The 13,334-nt window shown below is 44.7% G+C and overlaps 1 protein-coding gene across 7 annotated transcripts in view; it reads right to left on the bottom strand.

Annotated features, from left to right (window-relative positions):
* TOX2 (TOX high mobility group box family member 2) overlaps positions 1–11,157 on the bottom strand; it is a 305,414-nt gene extending 294,257 nt beyond the window's left edge. For 2 of the 7 annotated variants that reach the window (XM_051979107.1, XM_051979108.1), the window contains exon 1: positions 11,005–11,157. In XM_051979107.1, coding sequence (XP_051835067.1) covers positions 11,005–11,106 — 102 coding nt within the window. In that variant the 5' untranslated portion in view covers positions 11,107–11,157. Of the gene's footprint in view, positions 1–9,661; positions 9,764–11,004 lie in introns of those variants that run through there. The other 5 variants (XM_051979110.1, XM_051979113.1, XM_051979109.1 and 2 more) reach the window with 5 other exon arrangements.
* Between the last annotated feature and the right edge of the window lie 2,177 nt (positions 11,158–13,334).

Here is a 13,334-nt window from a genome sequence, read left to right as displayed (position 1 = left end):
GTCAAGATGACTGATGATGACTTGGGGAGTGGTGGATGACCTTGGAATCTTCTAAGTTTCATCAAATTCTAAGCACCTTCTTCAGCCACTTTCAAGGCTGTTGGAACAAATCATTCTCATCTACCCATTCTGCTAGGGGAAGTCTTCACATGTTTGGGATAGATATGTCCCTAACACATGGATGGGCTGGAGACCTGTCAATTATCCTCAACCTGGTCTAAACTGTCTGCTGAATTGGTTTTACTGGAGTGTGGCCACTGCACACGTTACAGCTTCTTGGAGCTGTAGGTGAGAGACAGGTAACAGATAGACACCAAAGGTGGATGAGCAGTTCTGAAAAAGTCTCTCATACCAAAGGTGTTAGTGCTCCTTAAACACCATCGTACACATTTGAGATACTACTAAAATTGCACCATGGACTGTGAGAGATGGAAAGCATTTGAGGGTTAATTATTCATAGGTTTATAGAATTATAGAAGACATTATATCTATCTATGGATACAGGTAATATCTATAAACTCACCATTTATTTTATAGATTGTGAACTCAAATCCAGAGAAGAAAAGTGAGGGTCCTGAGATCCCAAAACCAGAGGTAGCGAAGCCAGTGTAGGACCCCACCAATTGAGGCCACCAATTTAAGGCCTCACCTTCACAGGAATGCGGGCCCCTCTCCCCAAGATTTACATTAAAAAGAACATAAATATGGATCCTTAAAGATGTTTTCTTATCTAAATCTGGAGGTGTTGCTTCCTCACACCAGGGAGCAAATGTCTTTACAAATATGCCTGGAGTTTAAAAGCAACACAATGAGAGTTGGGGCCCTATCCTGCCATCTTTTAGTGACACAAAATAAAATAGGAGAAAGTCAGAAAACATTATACACAACTATTAAGGGGGTGCATGGTAGTCATTGGATGGAAAATTGCTAGAAAAACCCATTAGCAGCATAATAACTTATTTTTAATGTTGAGCTGTTAGGAAAACACAATTATATGCTTCATTTATACTGAAAGATATCATCCAGCATACGGTAAAAACACTCTGTGCTCTATTTAAAACAAAAAACACACATAACTAGCTGGGAGAGAACTAGAAAAGGGGGGAAAAAGCATTGTCCATCTGGATGGCTGGTACCCTTCCCTCCTCTTCTCCTACACCATCTCCATTCACAGGCAACTCCCCAAGCTCGAGTCAGTAATCTGCATATAGATTTGGAAAGGCCCAGGCTGCCTATGCAGATGAAAGCAGAAAATGCATAGACATGAAAAGAGAAGCAATTGTAAGATATATCCCAGAACTTTATTTCCAGACACAGAAATAGCTAGAAAAAGACTTCACCTGGGGTGGAAAAGGAAGAGAGAAAGAGAGAGACAGAGACAGAGACAGAGACAGAGAGATAGACAGAGACAGAGAGAGACTGAGATGCACAGAGAGACACACATAGAGAGAAAGAGAGAGAGAGAGAGAGAGAGAGAGAAAGAGAAAGAGAGAGAGAGAGAGAGAGAGAGAGGAGAGAGAGAGAGAGGAGAGAGAGAGAGAGAAAGAGAGAGAGAGAGAGAGAAAGAGAAAGAGAGAGAGAGAGAAAGAGAGAGAGAGAGAGGAGAGAGAGAGAGAGAGAAAGAGAAAGAGAGAGAGAGAAAGAGAGAGAGAGAGAAAGAGAGAGAGAGAGAGAGAGAAAGAGAAAGAGAGAGAGAGAGAGAGAGAGAGAGAGAGAGAGAGAGAGAGAGAGAGAGAGAGAGGGAGAGAGAGAGAGAGAGAAGAGAGATAACAACAGAAAGGAAGAAATGTATAGTCCAAGATAGCTCATCCAGTCAGAAGCAATCTCTGCACCTCCAGGGATAATTGTGTTCTGAATTTCATAACCATTTGGGGCCTTTTGCTTTATGAATAAGCAATAAAACACAGGATTGGAGTTAGATGGGCTTCTCCAATCGCTCTTTCCAGGAAGGGGGTGGAGGGAGAAGAAAAGGAAGAAAGGTGGGGGTTGAAGAGGGAGAAACTGGTCTGAGAATGACAAAAGGAACTTTAGGCATCATATAGAGGTAAAAAGAAAAAAAAACCCTGCAAAATAAGAGGGGTCTGCAACCCAAGCCAGCTCTATTCTCTTTTTTTCCCTATCTGTATATTTGGGGATCAGGACTTCAAGGGGAAATCAAATAAGACTGACCTTTATGCCCAGGCTATTACATAAGATCAGTCTAGTTTTCAACCAAAATATGTCTATTATTCGAAAAAGGAATGAGAAGAAATGTCTCTGCCTCCCCATATACAGACAAAACAACAATCTTCAGGGCTGGAGAAGCTTGCATTACATAGCTCTGGAATCTGATTTCATAAGGCCCAAGGCAAAAAGAGCTTGTACTCTTACTATTATACATAAAAGACCATGGCCATCCACACCCTGACTGGAAGAAGGAGGGAATTTACTGAAACGCTTCCAAGTCCAAAATAAAGTACATTTGAACAAGATTTTCCCAGTCTCAGAGACATAATCTTCTATAAGAGGAAACTTAGTTTCTAGACCAAAGATAAAAGGTAAGGGAAAGGATAAAAGATTAGATCATTTCTTTTTCAGTATTTTCAGTAATATTTATTTTCTTTTTTTTAATATATTGTCACCCCAATGACACTTTCTACTCTCCCTCCACCCCTATAGAACTTTCCCTTGTAGCAAATACAGTGGAGTAAAACAAAACAACACACCAGCCTTGTCTGAAAATGTATGCCTCATTCCACATCTATTGTCCACCATCTTTTAATTGACATGCAGGAAGAATGTTTCACTATCAAGTTCTCAAGTTTTCTGAAGTTCCAACTGCCAGCTAGGTCATTTCTTTGCTCTACTCACTATTTCTGAGGGCAGTCAGATGTCCAGATCTTAGAAGGAGAATCTTGAAGAATAAGGAGAAGTAAGAGGACTGTTAACTCCAAGTCTGACTCTCAGTAAAGCTTGAAAAGAAGGCCTATCTTTTTGTACTACCCTTTCACCATGCTTAGTAAATCACAATGCCAAGGAGTAGGACCACCAAAATTTATTCATTAGATTGACCTGGGACAGATTCCATTTCTGACAACTCAAACCAGTCCTGCAAATTAATCCCAGTCTTAAGATAACCAATTTTTAATTATCTGTAATTTTACAGCCTTCTATTAACAAGCTTGTTCTAAGTTTCTCACATTTGATTTCTGCTCCCACCTCTTCATGTGGTCACACTGAGTTTCTTCAATGCTATGCACATGGACCACAAAGTATGGCAGATTCTATCAAACTAGAGAGCCTTTGAGTAGAGGTCAAAAGATAAGCTATATCTCTGTTTTCTGATGACCAACCTAGCTAAGTTCAGAGACTCTTATCAAGCTATCCACACTATCATGAATTTTTCAACCACAAGGGCTCTAATAGATTTGGGTTCTGGGTTATAAAAGGCTATAAAGAACACTGGCAGAAGTCTCCATACCAACAAAATCACATGTCCTCAAAGTATTACAGTAAATTTTAAATCTAAAAGTCAGTAGAACAAGAACCCTAATAAGTCCCCTACCTACCCCCACTACCCTCCATATCATCAACACAGTGTTATGAGCAAGGTAGATTATTTTATTTCACTGAAGATTTCTATAGATTTGGGAAGTGGTTTTCCCAAGTGCATTAGCACCCAAGAGGTGGGCGTTAAATTACATCTGCAGTGAAGGGTGAACCTGTCACTAACAGCTGTTTACTTTTCAAAGATTGGCAGAGCTCCTGAAATGTGCCTGATTGATAGTCCTGCAAAGATTCTGTTCTAAAAAACTGGGAAATCAAAGGCAGAGGGGGTAAGCTCCTCCAAGGTGAACTGCCCTCAGTCTTCAGCCTGAAGGAAGATTTCTTTCTCTGTAGGCACTGGACATAAGACCACAGCTTTTTTTGGAGGAGCGGGACCACGGAATTGATGATTGGCCATGGCCTCTGGGGACCAAGATGGGACTTCCTTTACCCATGGGATCTTACACTTAGAGTTAGAAGGATTGATTGGGGCCATCACCATTTTATAGATGTGGAAACTGAGACTCTCACAAGCAATTTGAATTCAGTCTGGCCCCAAACCCAACAATTTTTTTTCCTATACCACATGGTCTAGAAGGCACCCTGATACTGAAGAAAATGTAATGAACTGGTTCCCTCTAAATCAGAAATTAGATTTAGAGTTGGAAAAAAAGGAGACCAGTTAATCTAACCCTCTCATTGTAGATAAGGAAATTGCAGCTTGGAAGATAATAAATGGAAGTCATGACTTGGACACAAGCCCCCTGACTCCAAACTCAATATTCTTTCCACTCTATCACACTTCAGGGCAGCAGTGAAGCCTTCTCAAATAAGAAACTCAGTGAGATGTGGGAGAATTCCAGGATATTGGCAAGAAATTGCACAATGATAATTAAGATAACATAAAAGTTTACTGGATGAAATATTAAAACAATCCAACTTGTTTTCCAAGGTTCCCAACCGAGGACAGAACACTCTACAACAAAGTAACCACCTGCACAGGAGATTCTGCACCATAGTGCTGTAGCATATGACAGAAATTTAAATTGTATGGCAGCGATTCTAAGTATCAGAGTAATTCATCAAAATTTATTACCCCATCTCATACAACATCTTTCCACTAAGATGTAAAATTGCAATTTACCACAACCCATTAAGTTAATAATTACTTACCATATGGTTTCAATGCTACTCCCAAGCCAAACTAAAGAGAATCATGTAGGATTTGGCCTGTGTAAATAAGATACCCGTCAGCTGCTCTCAGCCTATGAGTTACAAGAGATGTACCAAAGACAAATTAAAAGTACTGGTAAAATTAGGTTCTGTAAAATGAAAAAACAAAAACTATACCTGAGCATTTTTAGTCAATATCCTTCACATGTATGTTCCTTAATAAAATAATACTCAGGTCTACACCACTGCCAGTCATTCAGAGGGTTCTGGCAAAAGAGCTTCTATCTGTCTAAATTACCTAATATGTCAGTGAATCAACAAGTATTTATTAAGTACTTATTGTGTACCAGACATTGTGTTAAGCACCAAGCTTAAGAAAAGCAAAAACTGTCTTTGTCCTCCAAGGCAATGGACACAGTTGATAAACACAATAACAAGTGCATACCAAAGCATACAAAATAGATAGAAGGTAATCTCAGAGGAGAAGGAATTAGCAGTTGGGATTTGGAGAAGCCTTCTGGAATAAAGTAGGACTAGAGCTGAAAAAAAAAAAAGGAGGCATTGGGGCATGTGTCCCTCAGATGAGATCAGAATGATTTCACAGTTCATAAACTAATTAATCCCTTCTTGGCCTTCCTCTGATATTCCTACAATGGAAAGAATACTGACTCGGGAAACAGAGGACCTGGGTTCAAATACCACCTTTGATGCTTGCCATCTGTGTGATGTTAGGTAAGCTCCCTCATCTATAAAGATGAAGAGCTTGAACTCAGTGGTGTCTGAGATCTCTCCCAGCTCTAGACTCTGTGTCAGGTATTATGTCGACCACGCAGTCAGAAAACTGATGGTGATAGGTGCTGGGCAGAAACAAAGAAATCAGACTGACAGGAGTTTCAAAGGCAAATAAGCAAAACAGGCTAATATCCATGTTCCCTAACAAGGGCCTCACAGAAGCCAAGGGAAACTACCTACAAACTGAGTGAGTCTCTTACTCCTAGAGAAAGAAGAGCTGGGTAGGGATGGAACACAACTGGGGGGAGGTGTGGGGAGAAAAGGGGAAGAATCCTCTGTGCAAGATACTGAAATCCTACTCAGATTCCTATTTAAGTCATTGGCTCTTTTTAATGGAAATCTATATCTAGCCCCAAAACAGTAAAGAAAAATGAAGACCATGCACCCCATCTTCTTTTAGAAATTAAGGGATTAAAAAAAAAGAAATTAAGGGATAAGAAGGAAAAGTTCACTAAGCCCCAGACCAAGGCTGTGACCACTGACTTCATACTGCTTTAACCTTCAGAAGTTCTTCTGCCCAGGGTCAAAAGCTGTGCTGAAGGTGCTTGTGGCTTCTGCCACGCCTGGACAGGAGAAGAACTATTAGGGCTTTTTTTTACTCAGTGAGGCTGTGTGCTCTGGGCTCCACTCTGTAGTCTAGTCTGTAGAGCCATAGCAGCCCTACAGACCTACGGAAAGTCAAAGGCAGCACAAGGTTGAAGACTTTCCTGGCCAACACCAGGGCTTCCTATTTCTTTCCTACTTTTCACAGAAATCCAGTTTTAAGCTGGAAGAGACATTAGAGACCATCTCTCTTATTTTACAGTTGAGGAAATCGAGGCTTAAATACATGAAGTGACGAGCAGAAGCAGCATTTGAACTTGTATCCTTTGTTCTAGAGCCAGTCATCATTCCAAGGAGTATCCTAGAAGTGGGGGAAGGAGAGAGGGGGAGAGAACCTGTATCTTAGAGCTGAATGATGCAAAGATTCCATTGACCCAGCTCCCATGTTGAAAAAAAATTCATCCTTCATTGGTTCATAAAAAACCCTTAACAGTTTTCAAAGCACTCATTTGAACATCACAACACTATGGAGAAGTAAAGCAAAGGATAAGTATCTCTAGTTCTTATAGATGAGAAAACTGACATCCAGAAAGCAAAGTTCTTAGCTTAACAGTCTGACTTGCCAGAAGTCACATACATAGTTAGTGCAAAAACTGTTTCTCCTCTTCTGCTATGCGTCACTTCCTAAGGAGCTAATGTGTGGAAGGCTACTTCTCCAATATGGAGCCAAGAAAACCTGGTCTGATTGTGGTATTAAAATATTTGAAGGTCAAGCTCAGGAAAGAAGGGTAAAATTTGCTTCGAAGAGCAAAACTGACTAAAGGGAGAAAGTTACTGAAAGGCATGGCAGGCTTTGGCTCAACATAAGAAACCATTACAGCTAGCCAATAATGATAAGTTGCCTCAGTCAAACCACAAGCATGTATTAAGTGCCTACTGAACTAGGTACTAGGAATACAAGGACAAAAGGGAAAATAGTTCCTGTCCTTAAGGATCTTGGATTTGGGAGGGGGGAGAGGTATGAGACAAAATGATAACAATAGTGATGACAATAACAGCTAACATTTATATAGTGCTTTAAAGTTTGCAAAGTACTTCACAAAAATTATCCCACTTGATCCTCACAACAACCCTATGAGATAAATGCTATTATTACCCCTATTTTACAGATAAGAAACTTAGGCAGACAAGTGGTTAAGTATATTGCTCTGGGACAGACAGTAAATATTTCAATTTGAACTCATGATTTTCTGAATTCATCTAGTTTTTTCTCCACTGAGCCATCTAGCTGCCTATATATATGTATACAAAAATATGTACATGTGTGTATATATATATATAGTCATATATACATTATAAAATAAATATAAGGTAATTTAGGGAGAAGGATCCTAGCAGCTGAGGGTGAGAAGAGGGAAGGGACAAGGAAAAATGAGTTCTATACTTTGAAGAGGCCTGGGGAAAGGGAAACCAAAGATTTAACCAAGCAAATCTCCTTCACACCTTCAATGAAGGAGGTGGCAACAGTACGGTGGCAAGTGCTTTAGACTGGAGCCAAGTGATCCAGGTTGTAAATCTTGATTTTACTACTAACTGCCAGGCATTCTTAGTCAAGTCACTTCCCTTTCTATGGCCCACAATTTCCTCTTTTATAAATCAAAAATGCAGGAATAGATATTCCCTTTCAGCTCCAGGGGTTTGTAGCAAGGGAGATGACTTGAATAATTTCTTACCGCTATAGTTATTCCTATCTTTTCTATGAGAGATGTTTGACACTGTGGATAGCTACGAATGCCTTCTGGGCCACAGAACCAATATATCCAGTATGACTTTCCCTTCCCCTGTTTTAGTTACTCCAGGCCAAAACAACAGCAGCACCTGGTGGTAGTGGCTGGGGCCCTCTGAGTTCCTCTAAGGCACCCAATATATAGGGGCCATTGCTCATCACTAAGACAATTTCCACCTTATAACCTTGCAGCCCCAGGAAAGAAGCCATGAATGAGTCCAGACCAGAACTGCCCAAGCCTTATATATTAAGAAAAAGTTTAAAGAAACAAACATATGTTCCCCCTTCAGCACAGATCACATGACTATCTCTGTACACAAATGCTTGTAGAACTAAATTTTCCTTTCTGAATTCCCATCCTAGGACACTCAAAGGGGCATTTTATATGATGATCACTGGATCAAGCACTCAGTAAAATCTGGGCTACTGACATGATGTGTTTCCCAGGAAAGAGGGAAGCAAACAAAGTTAGGCAGATTCGTCTCTATTCCCCACTGCAATCCCTGTTTTTAAAGATGAATTTGAGATTTATGGATATCTAAGCTGCCGTCCCCAGACCCCACATGGAATATATGACACAAATTTTTCACATAATTTTTGCTCTCCTTCTTGTAAGTATTCAGATTTAAAACCAGAATTCTTGGCTCGTTCTGGTGACTCTAAAATAAAAATAGCCGAAGTGAAACAGAAAACTGCATATTAAATGAAACTCACCTAAAAAGAGTTGGAGACATTTCTGCAATTGATCAACCATTCTAAAACACAGCTATTTGTAATTTCACATTAGAGGGGGATAAAAACAAGATACAAAACAATTTCACTACCTAATATGAAAAAGAGTACTCAGAAAAGCATATTTCTATATGTTCATTCCATTTCACAATACTAGAATAAAGGGACTTTATCATAGATACATAGATTTGGAGCTGCAAAGGGCCTTAGAGGTCATTGAGATTAATTCCCTCATTTTAAGATGAAAAAAAAAAAAAATGATGCTCCAAGGGATTTAAATGACTTGCCCAGGAACACACAACAAGTAAGTGTCTGAGGATTGAGACCCACATCTGTCTGATTCTAAATTCAATTCTCTATCCACTAGGCCACTCTCTCTTTATCTAGGGCTAGCTCTGTTGTAGCCTCTTCTACTTTTCACATTCTGACCGTATGTGGGAAGCATGGAGAGTGAAAGCTCCTGAAGCAAGATTGAATTGTTCCTTGCCAGGTTATTCCGGAATTTCCTTCTCGCTAACCTTCTGCTGGGACTCCTTCTCAGTCCAGGTGTGATGGGATGGTCCTTGTGAAGAATGGTTCCCGGTAATGGACATCCCACTGTTTTGCTCCTCCTGGCTGAAAGACCGATTCCTTAAATACCTCTGACACTCCCCAGTATCCCCTGAGAATTCTGGTTCACAGACCCCGCAGCTCAAAGATGCTCTCCCTGCAGCATCAAGCAACGAAATCTAGGTTGCCAGGTCTGTCTGTCATGGAGGGAGGGATAGCTCTGCGTAGCTCTAGGTAGGTTTCTGCGTTGTGCTCACCAGCAGTTAACTCGGGTGCATACGCTTGTGTGCATTTGTGTATGCATGTGTGCTTGTGTTGGGAGAGCAAAGAGAACAGGAGCTTATCGAGACAGGGACTAAAAACCCTTCAAACCCTGAGCTGTGCAAATGAAAACAAATCGATAAACAGACCGGCATCTCCCCAGTAGCCGAACACCCGCAAGCCAGGTGACACAGCCCCTTAAACCCGAGGCCAAAATAAACCCCAGCGATGTCTGGGCAAAGCATTAGGAAGCAAACAAACAAACAACATACAGATCACAAATAAGGCTAACTCACTCACCGTAAAGCTCTTCCTGCCCATTCTGAACATTTTCCAGCCTGAGCCCCTGGAGAGGCCAGAGCGAGCACGGTTTGCTGGGAGAAGCCTGGCCAACCCTGCCTCTCCGCCCGCGACCGCGGCGCCCCCTCCCCCACCCCTCGCCACACAACGCAAGCAGTACTGACTGTTTCGCAGTTTGTCTCTGCACTGGGGCATTTAGAAAACTGCGGGAGGGAAGAGGGGGAGAGACCGTATAAACCATCTCCGATCTCCCTTCTCTCTTCCCTTTAGGTACGGACACATAGGATTCCAAGCGGATAAACGCCCGGCTCAAATGGTCAATAGAGCTTTTTAACTGACTTTTGAAATTCCCTCCTCCAAGGGGGAAAAAAAGGAACTTAGTCGCGTTTAACACTTTATCTCCAAGAAAGCCAAGGTGAAGTTAAAACTATACTTCCACTCGACATCAGCCTCTGGCCTGGAGAGGTGGGGGTGGGGTGCTCTGTGTGACACCTTTTATTATTAGGGAGTGTGTGGGGGGAGACAACTAGAAACTGAAGACGTTCTGGCGATCCTTGCATTTCCTAAGAGATGATCCAGGGGCTGGGCGGTCGCGAGACTCAAACTGTGCAAACAACCAAGAGGAGTCTAAGAGAAATGAAGGGGACCCCAGCGGACCGCCCTGGCTGGTAGCGGCGGCGTGATCACTGTTACTGGAGCCAGTGCCGATTACTTTGGGACTTCGTTGGTTGTGAAGTGTCTGTTTGTAAATAACTCCGGGATGTCTCCCAGCTCGGCTATGACAGCTTCTACTCAGCAATTAGACTTTTAAAGCCCAAATTAACGTCAACACCAAGAAGTTAAAAGCCCCCGAAGCGGGCGTGGGGAGGTGGGTGCGCGCAGGGAGGAGGGAGATCTGGGAAGAGCAGGAGTCCTAGAGGGGCCAGAGTGCGGAGCCGCAGGGAGGCGAGTTTTCTCCCCGGGTGCTGGATGAAGCAGCAGCCCCTTGATCCCCAAATCTAAACCCATCCCCATTTCCAATCCCAACCCCCTTCCCTCTCTTCTTCCTCCTCCTCTTCCTCTTCTTTCTCCTCCTCCTCCTCCTCCTCACTAGCAGAAGGGGGATGGGCGAAGGGGGCGCTCGCCCCTGTCCCGGGCCAAGGGAGGGAAGGAAGGAAAGACAGGACACAGGGCTCCCGGCACCCGGCCAAGTGCGCTCCTTTCAAACCTCAGGCCGGAAGACATGGGTGGGGGTAGGGGGTGGGGGGAGAGCATAGGACAAAAAGCGGCAGCCAGGCTGGGTCCGGGTCCCTGCTGGTGCCCCAGAGCCCTCAGAGTCGCGCATCCTCCCAGCCCACACTCACCTTATTACAGTGGTAATAGTCCAAGTGGCCCAGGCAAGTTGGGTCTGCGCCGGGTAGGGCGCCCACCGCCGTCGGAGCCGCAGGGTAGAACCTCACGTCCATGCCGGGGATGCGGGCGCAGCGCAGCAGAGGGCGAGGAGGAGGAGGGCGAGGAGGAGGAGGAGGAGGAGGAGGAAAAGGAGAAGGAGGAGGAGGGCGAGGAGGAGGAGGAGGAGGATGAGGAGGAGGAGGAGGAGAAAAAGGAGGAGGCGGAGGCAGAGGCGGAGGCAGCTCCAGTGGGCATGAAACCGACTCGGGCTGCCGCTCTGCCTGGATCTGAGTGCGTGCGTGAGTGAGTGAGTGAGAGTGAGTGAGTGTGAGTGTGTGTGCGCGGGGGGCGGGGCGGGGAGAGGGGAGGTGCTGGCGGGGCGGGCGGGGAGCGACTGGAGCCCCGGCTCCTGCCTATTGTTCCTGGAGCCTAGGGCCGGCCCGGGGCGGGGTGGGGGTGGGGGGAGATAGAGGAGTGGAGAGGGAGCGGGACCAGCAGATCCCCCACGCCCGCCCGCCTGTCCCCAGGCTCCGGGGAGGAGGCAGGAGCGGGAACCTGAGACGGCTGCTTTTGCCGGAGCTCGCTGTCTCCGGCCCACCTGAGCTCAGAAAAGGGGCTCACAACCCTGCTCCCTGTCCCGGGCCGTAGATAGATGTAGTAGGGAGATGCCTGTCTGTAAGCCGCAGAGATCGAGGCACCGACCCAGGGGGAGAGGGAGAAGATGGCGCTTTGGCTCCTCTCTCCCGCTGTCGCTCCCGACCCCCGGCCAGTGCACCTGCTCCGGACTGGAGCGTCCCGGGGACCGTGTGGCGGGAGTCTGAGGCCGCGCCGGGGCCAGGCTGCTTGTGGACCCTAGGGAGAGGGTACTTGGGAGTGGGGCCAAGGGCGCTGGGCAGAGGCCGGGGGCCCAGGCCGCTGCCTGAGAAGGGGGGAGTGAGGGAGTGACTGAGCAAGCCTGGAAAACTCCGTGGCCCGGAAGAAGGAGAAACTAGAGCAAAGTAGAAAGCAGAACCTAAAGTGACAGATGAGCCGCTGCCCAAGGGGCAGGGTCCGAGCTAGAAGCTCTCCTCTCCAATTAGTGGACCAGTGGAAATCCCAGAGGCTGGGCAAGCTGCCTCTGTCGCCGGAAATTTGGGGTTCCGATTCCGCCTGTATCTTGAGTTGTGGGATGCCCTGGCAGGTGGTTGAGAAAGAGGAAAAGGCCCTGGAGAGAGGCAGGAAGCTGAAAGCTTAGGCGGCGAAATTCGAGCGTAGACTGAAGGAACTGGGGGTGCTGAGTCTTTAGAAGAAAAGCGGGGGAGGATGAACAGAATCACTGTCTTCAGTCTCCAAAGTTATCCTATTGGGAAGGTATTAGAATTATTCTGCTTGGGCCCCTCAGGACAGAAGTAGGAACCGCGGATAGAATTTATAGGGAGGCTGATTTCAGCCTCAGAATGGCAACCTTCTTAAAAATCAGAGGTGCCCAAAAATAAGATGGATCCTCCATGGAATGGGATAAACTGTCAATGATCAGTTGGCTCCAGATCATTGGAGTTCTTCAAACTACTACTTCTCAAGAATTGGACTCATGACCTCTGAGCTCCTCTCCAGAACTCTTTCTCTTTGCTTACATTGTTTTCCTTTTCGTGCAACATCCTCCTCTATCTTCTCCACTTGTTCAGAAATTCTCCTTCTTACAAAGTCCTCCCTTTTCTAGAAAACCTTTCTTGGCTGGCTCCAGTGGTCCATTCTTCTGTCTCCTGGGAGCTCTATGTTTCTAGTTGGAGACCTAGCATGTACAGCCCATGCATGGTGACAAGTCTCCATAATGTCTTCTCCACTCAACTAAGTGGTAAGCTCCTTGAAGACAGGAGGATATATACAACTTCCTCTCTTTCCATTGAGCAGTACAAGATAGCAGCTCGATAAATATTTGTTGAAAGAGTGAATGCTCTGGATCAATGACTGGGGGAGGGCAGGATAATAAAGGAAAAAAAAATAAAAGTCTGTTCGACCATAAAACATATATAATTCTGTACCTACTCTCACCCACCTCCTGGTCTCTGTTTACACCTCCCCACCCATATGTATTCAGTCACCATTGACAAATATTTTCCAACTGGGGCTGGAAGCCCCAGAACAACTATCCTGTAGCTAAACGCAGAGTCTATAAGAAGACTTGAATCTGCAACCTTTTATTCCCACAACAAATTATAACCATCTAAAGATGGTATTTATAGTCTCTTTATTTCAAAAGGCAGAACGAGGGAGGCATGTGACTTCTTGGTGACACAGTAAGTGACTGAGGAGACTAGAACCA

Source organism: Antechinus flavipes, chromosome 2 (genome assembly GCF_016432865.1).
Source record: "Antechinus flavipes isolate AdamAnt ecotype Samford, QLD, Australia chromosome 2, AdamAnt_v2, whole genome shotgun sequence".
Taxonomy (NCBI): Eukaryota; Metazoa; Chordata; class Mammalia; order Dasyuromorphia; family Dasyuridae; genus Antechinus; species Antechinus flavipes.
Note: the sequence above shows the minus strand (reverse complement) of the source record. Positions and strands in the feature narration are given on the sequence as shown.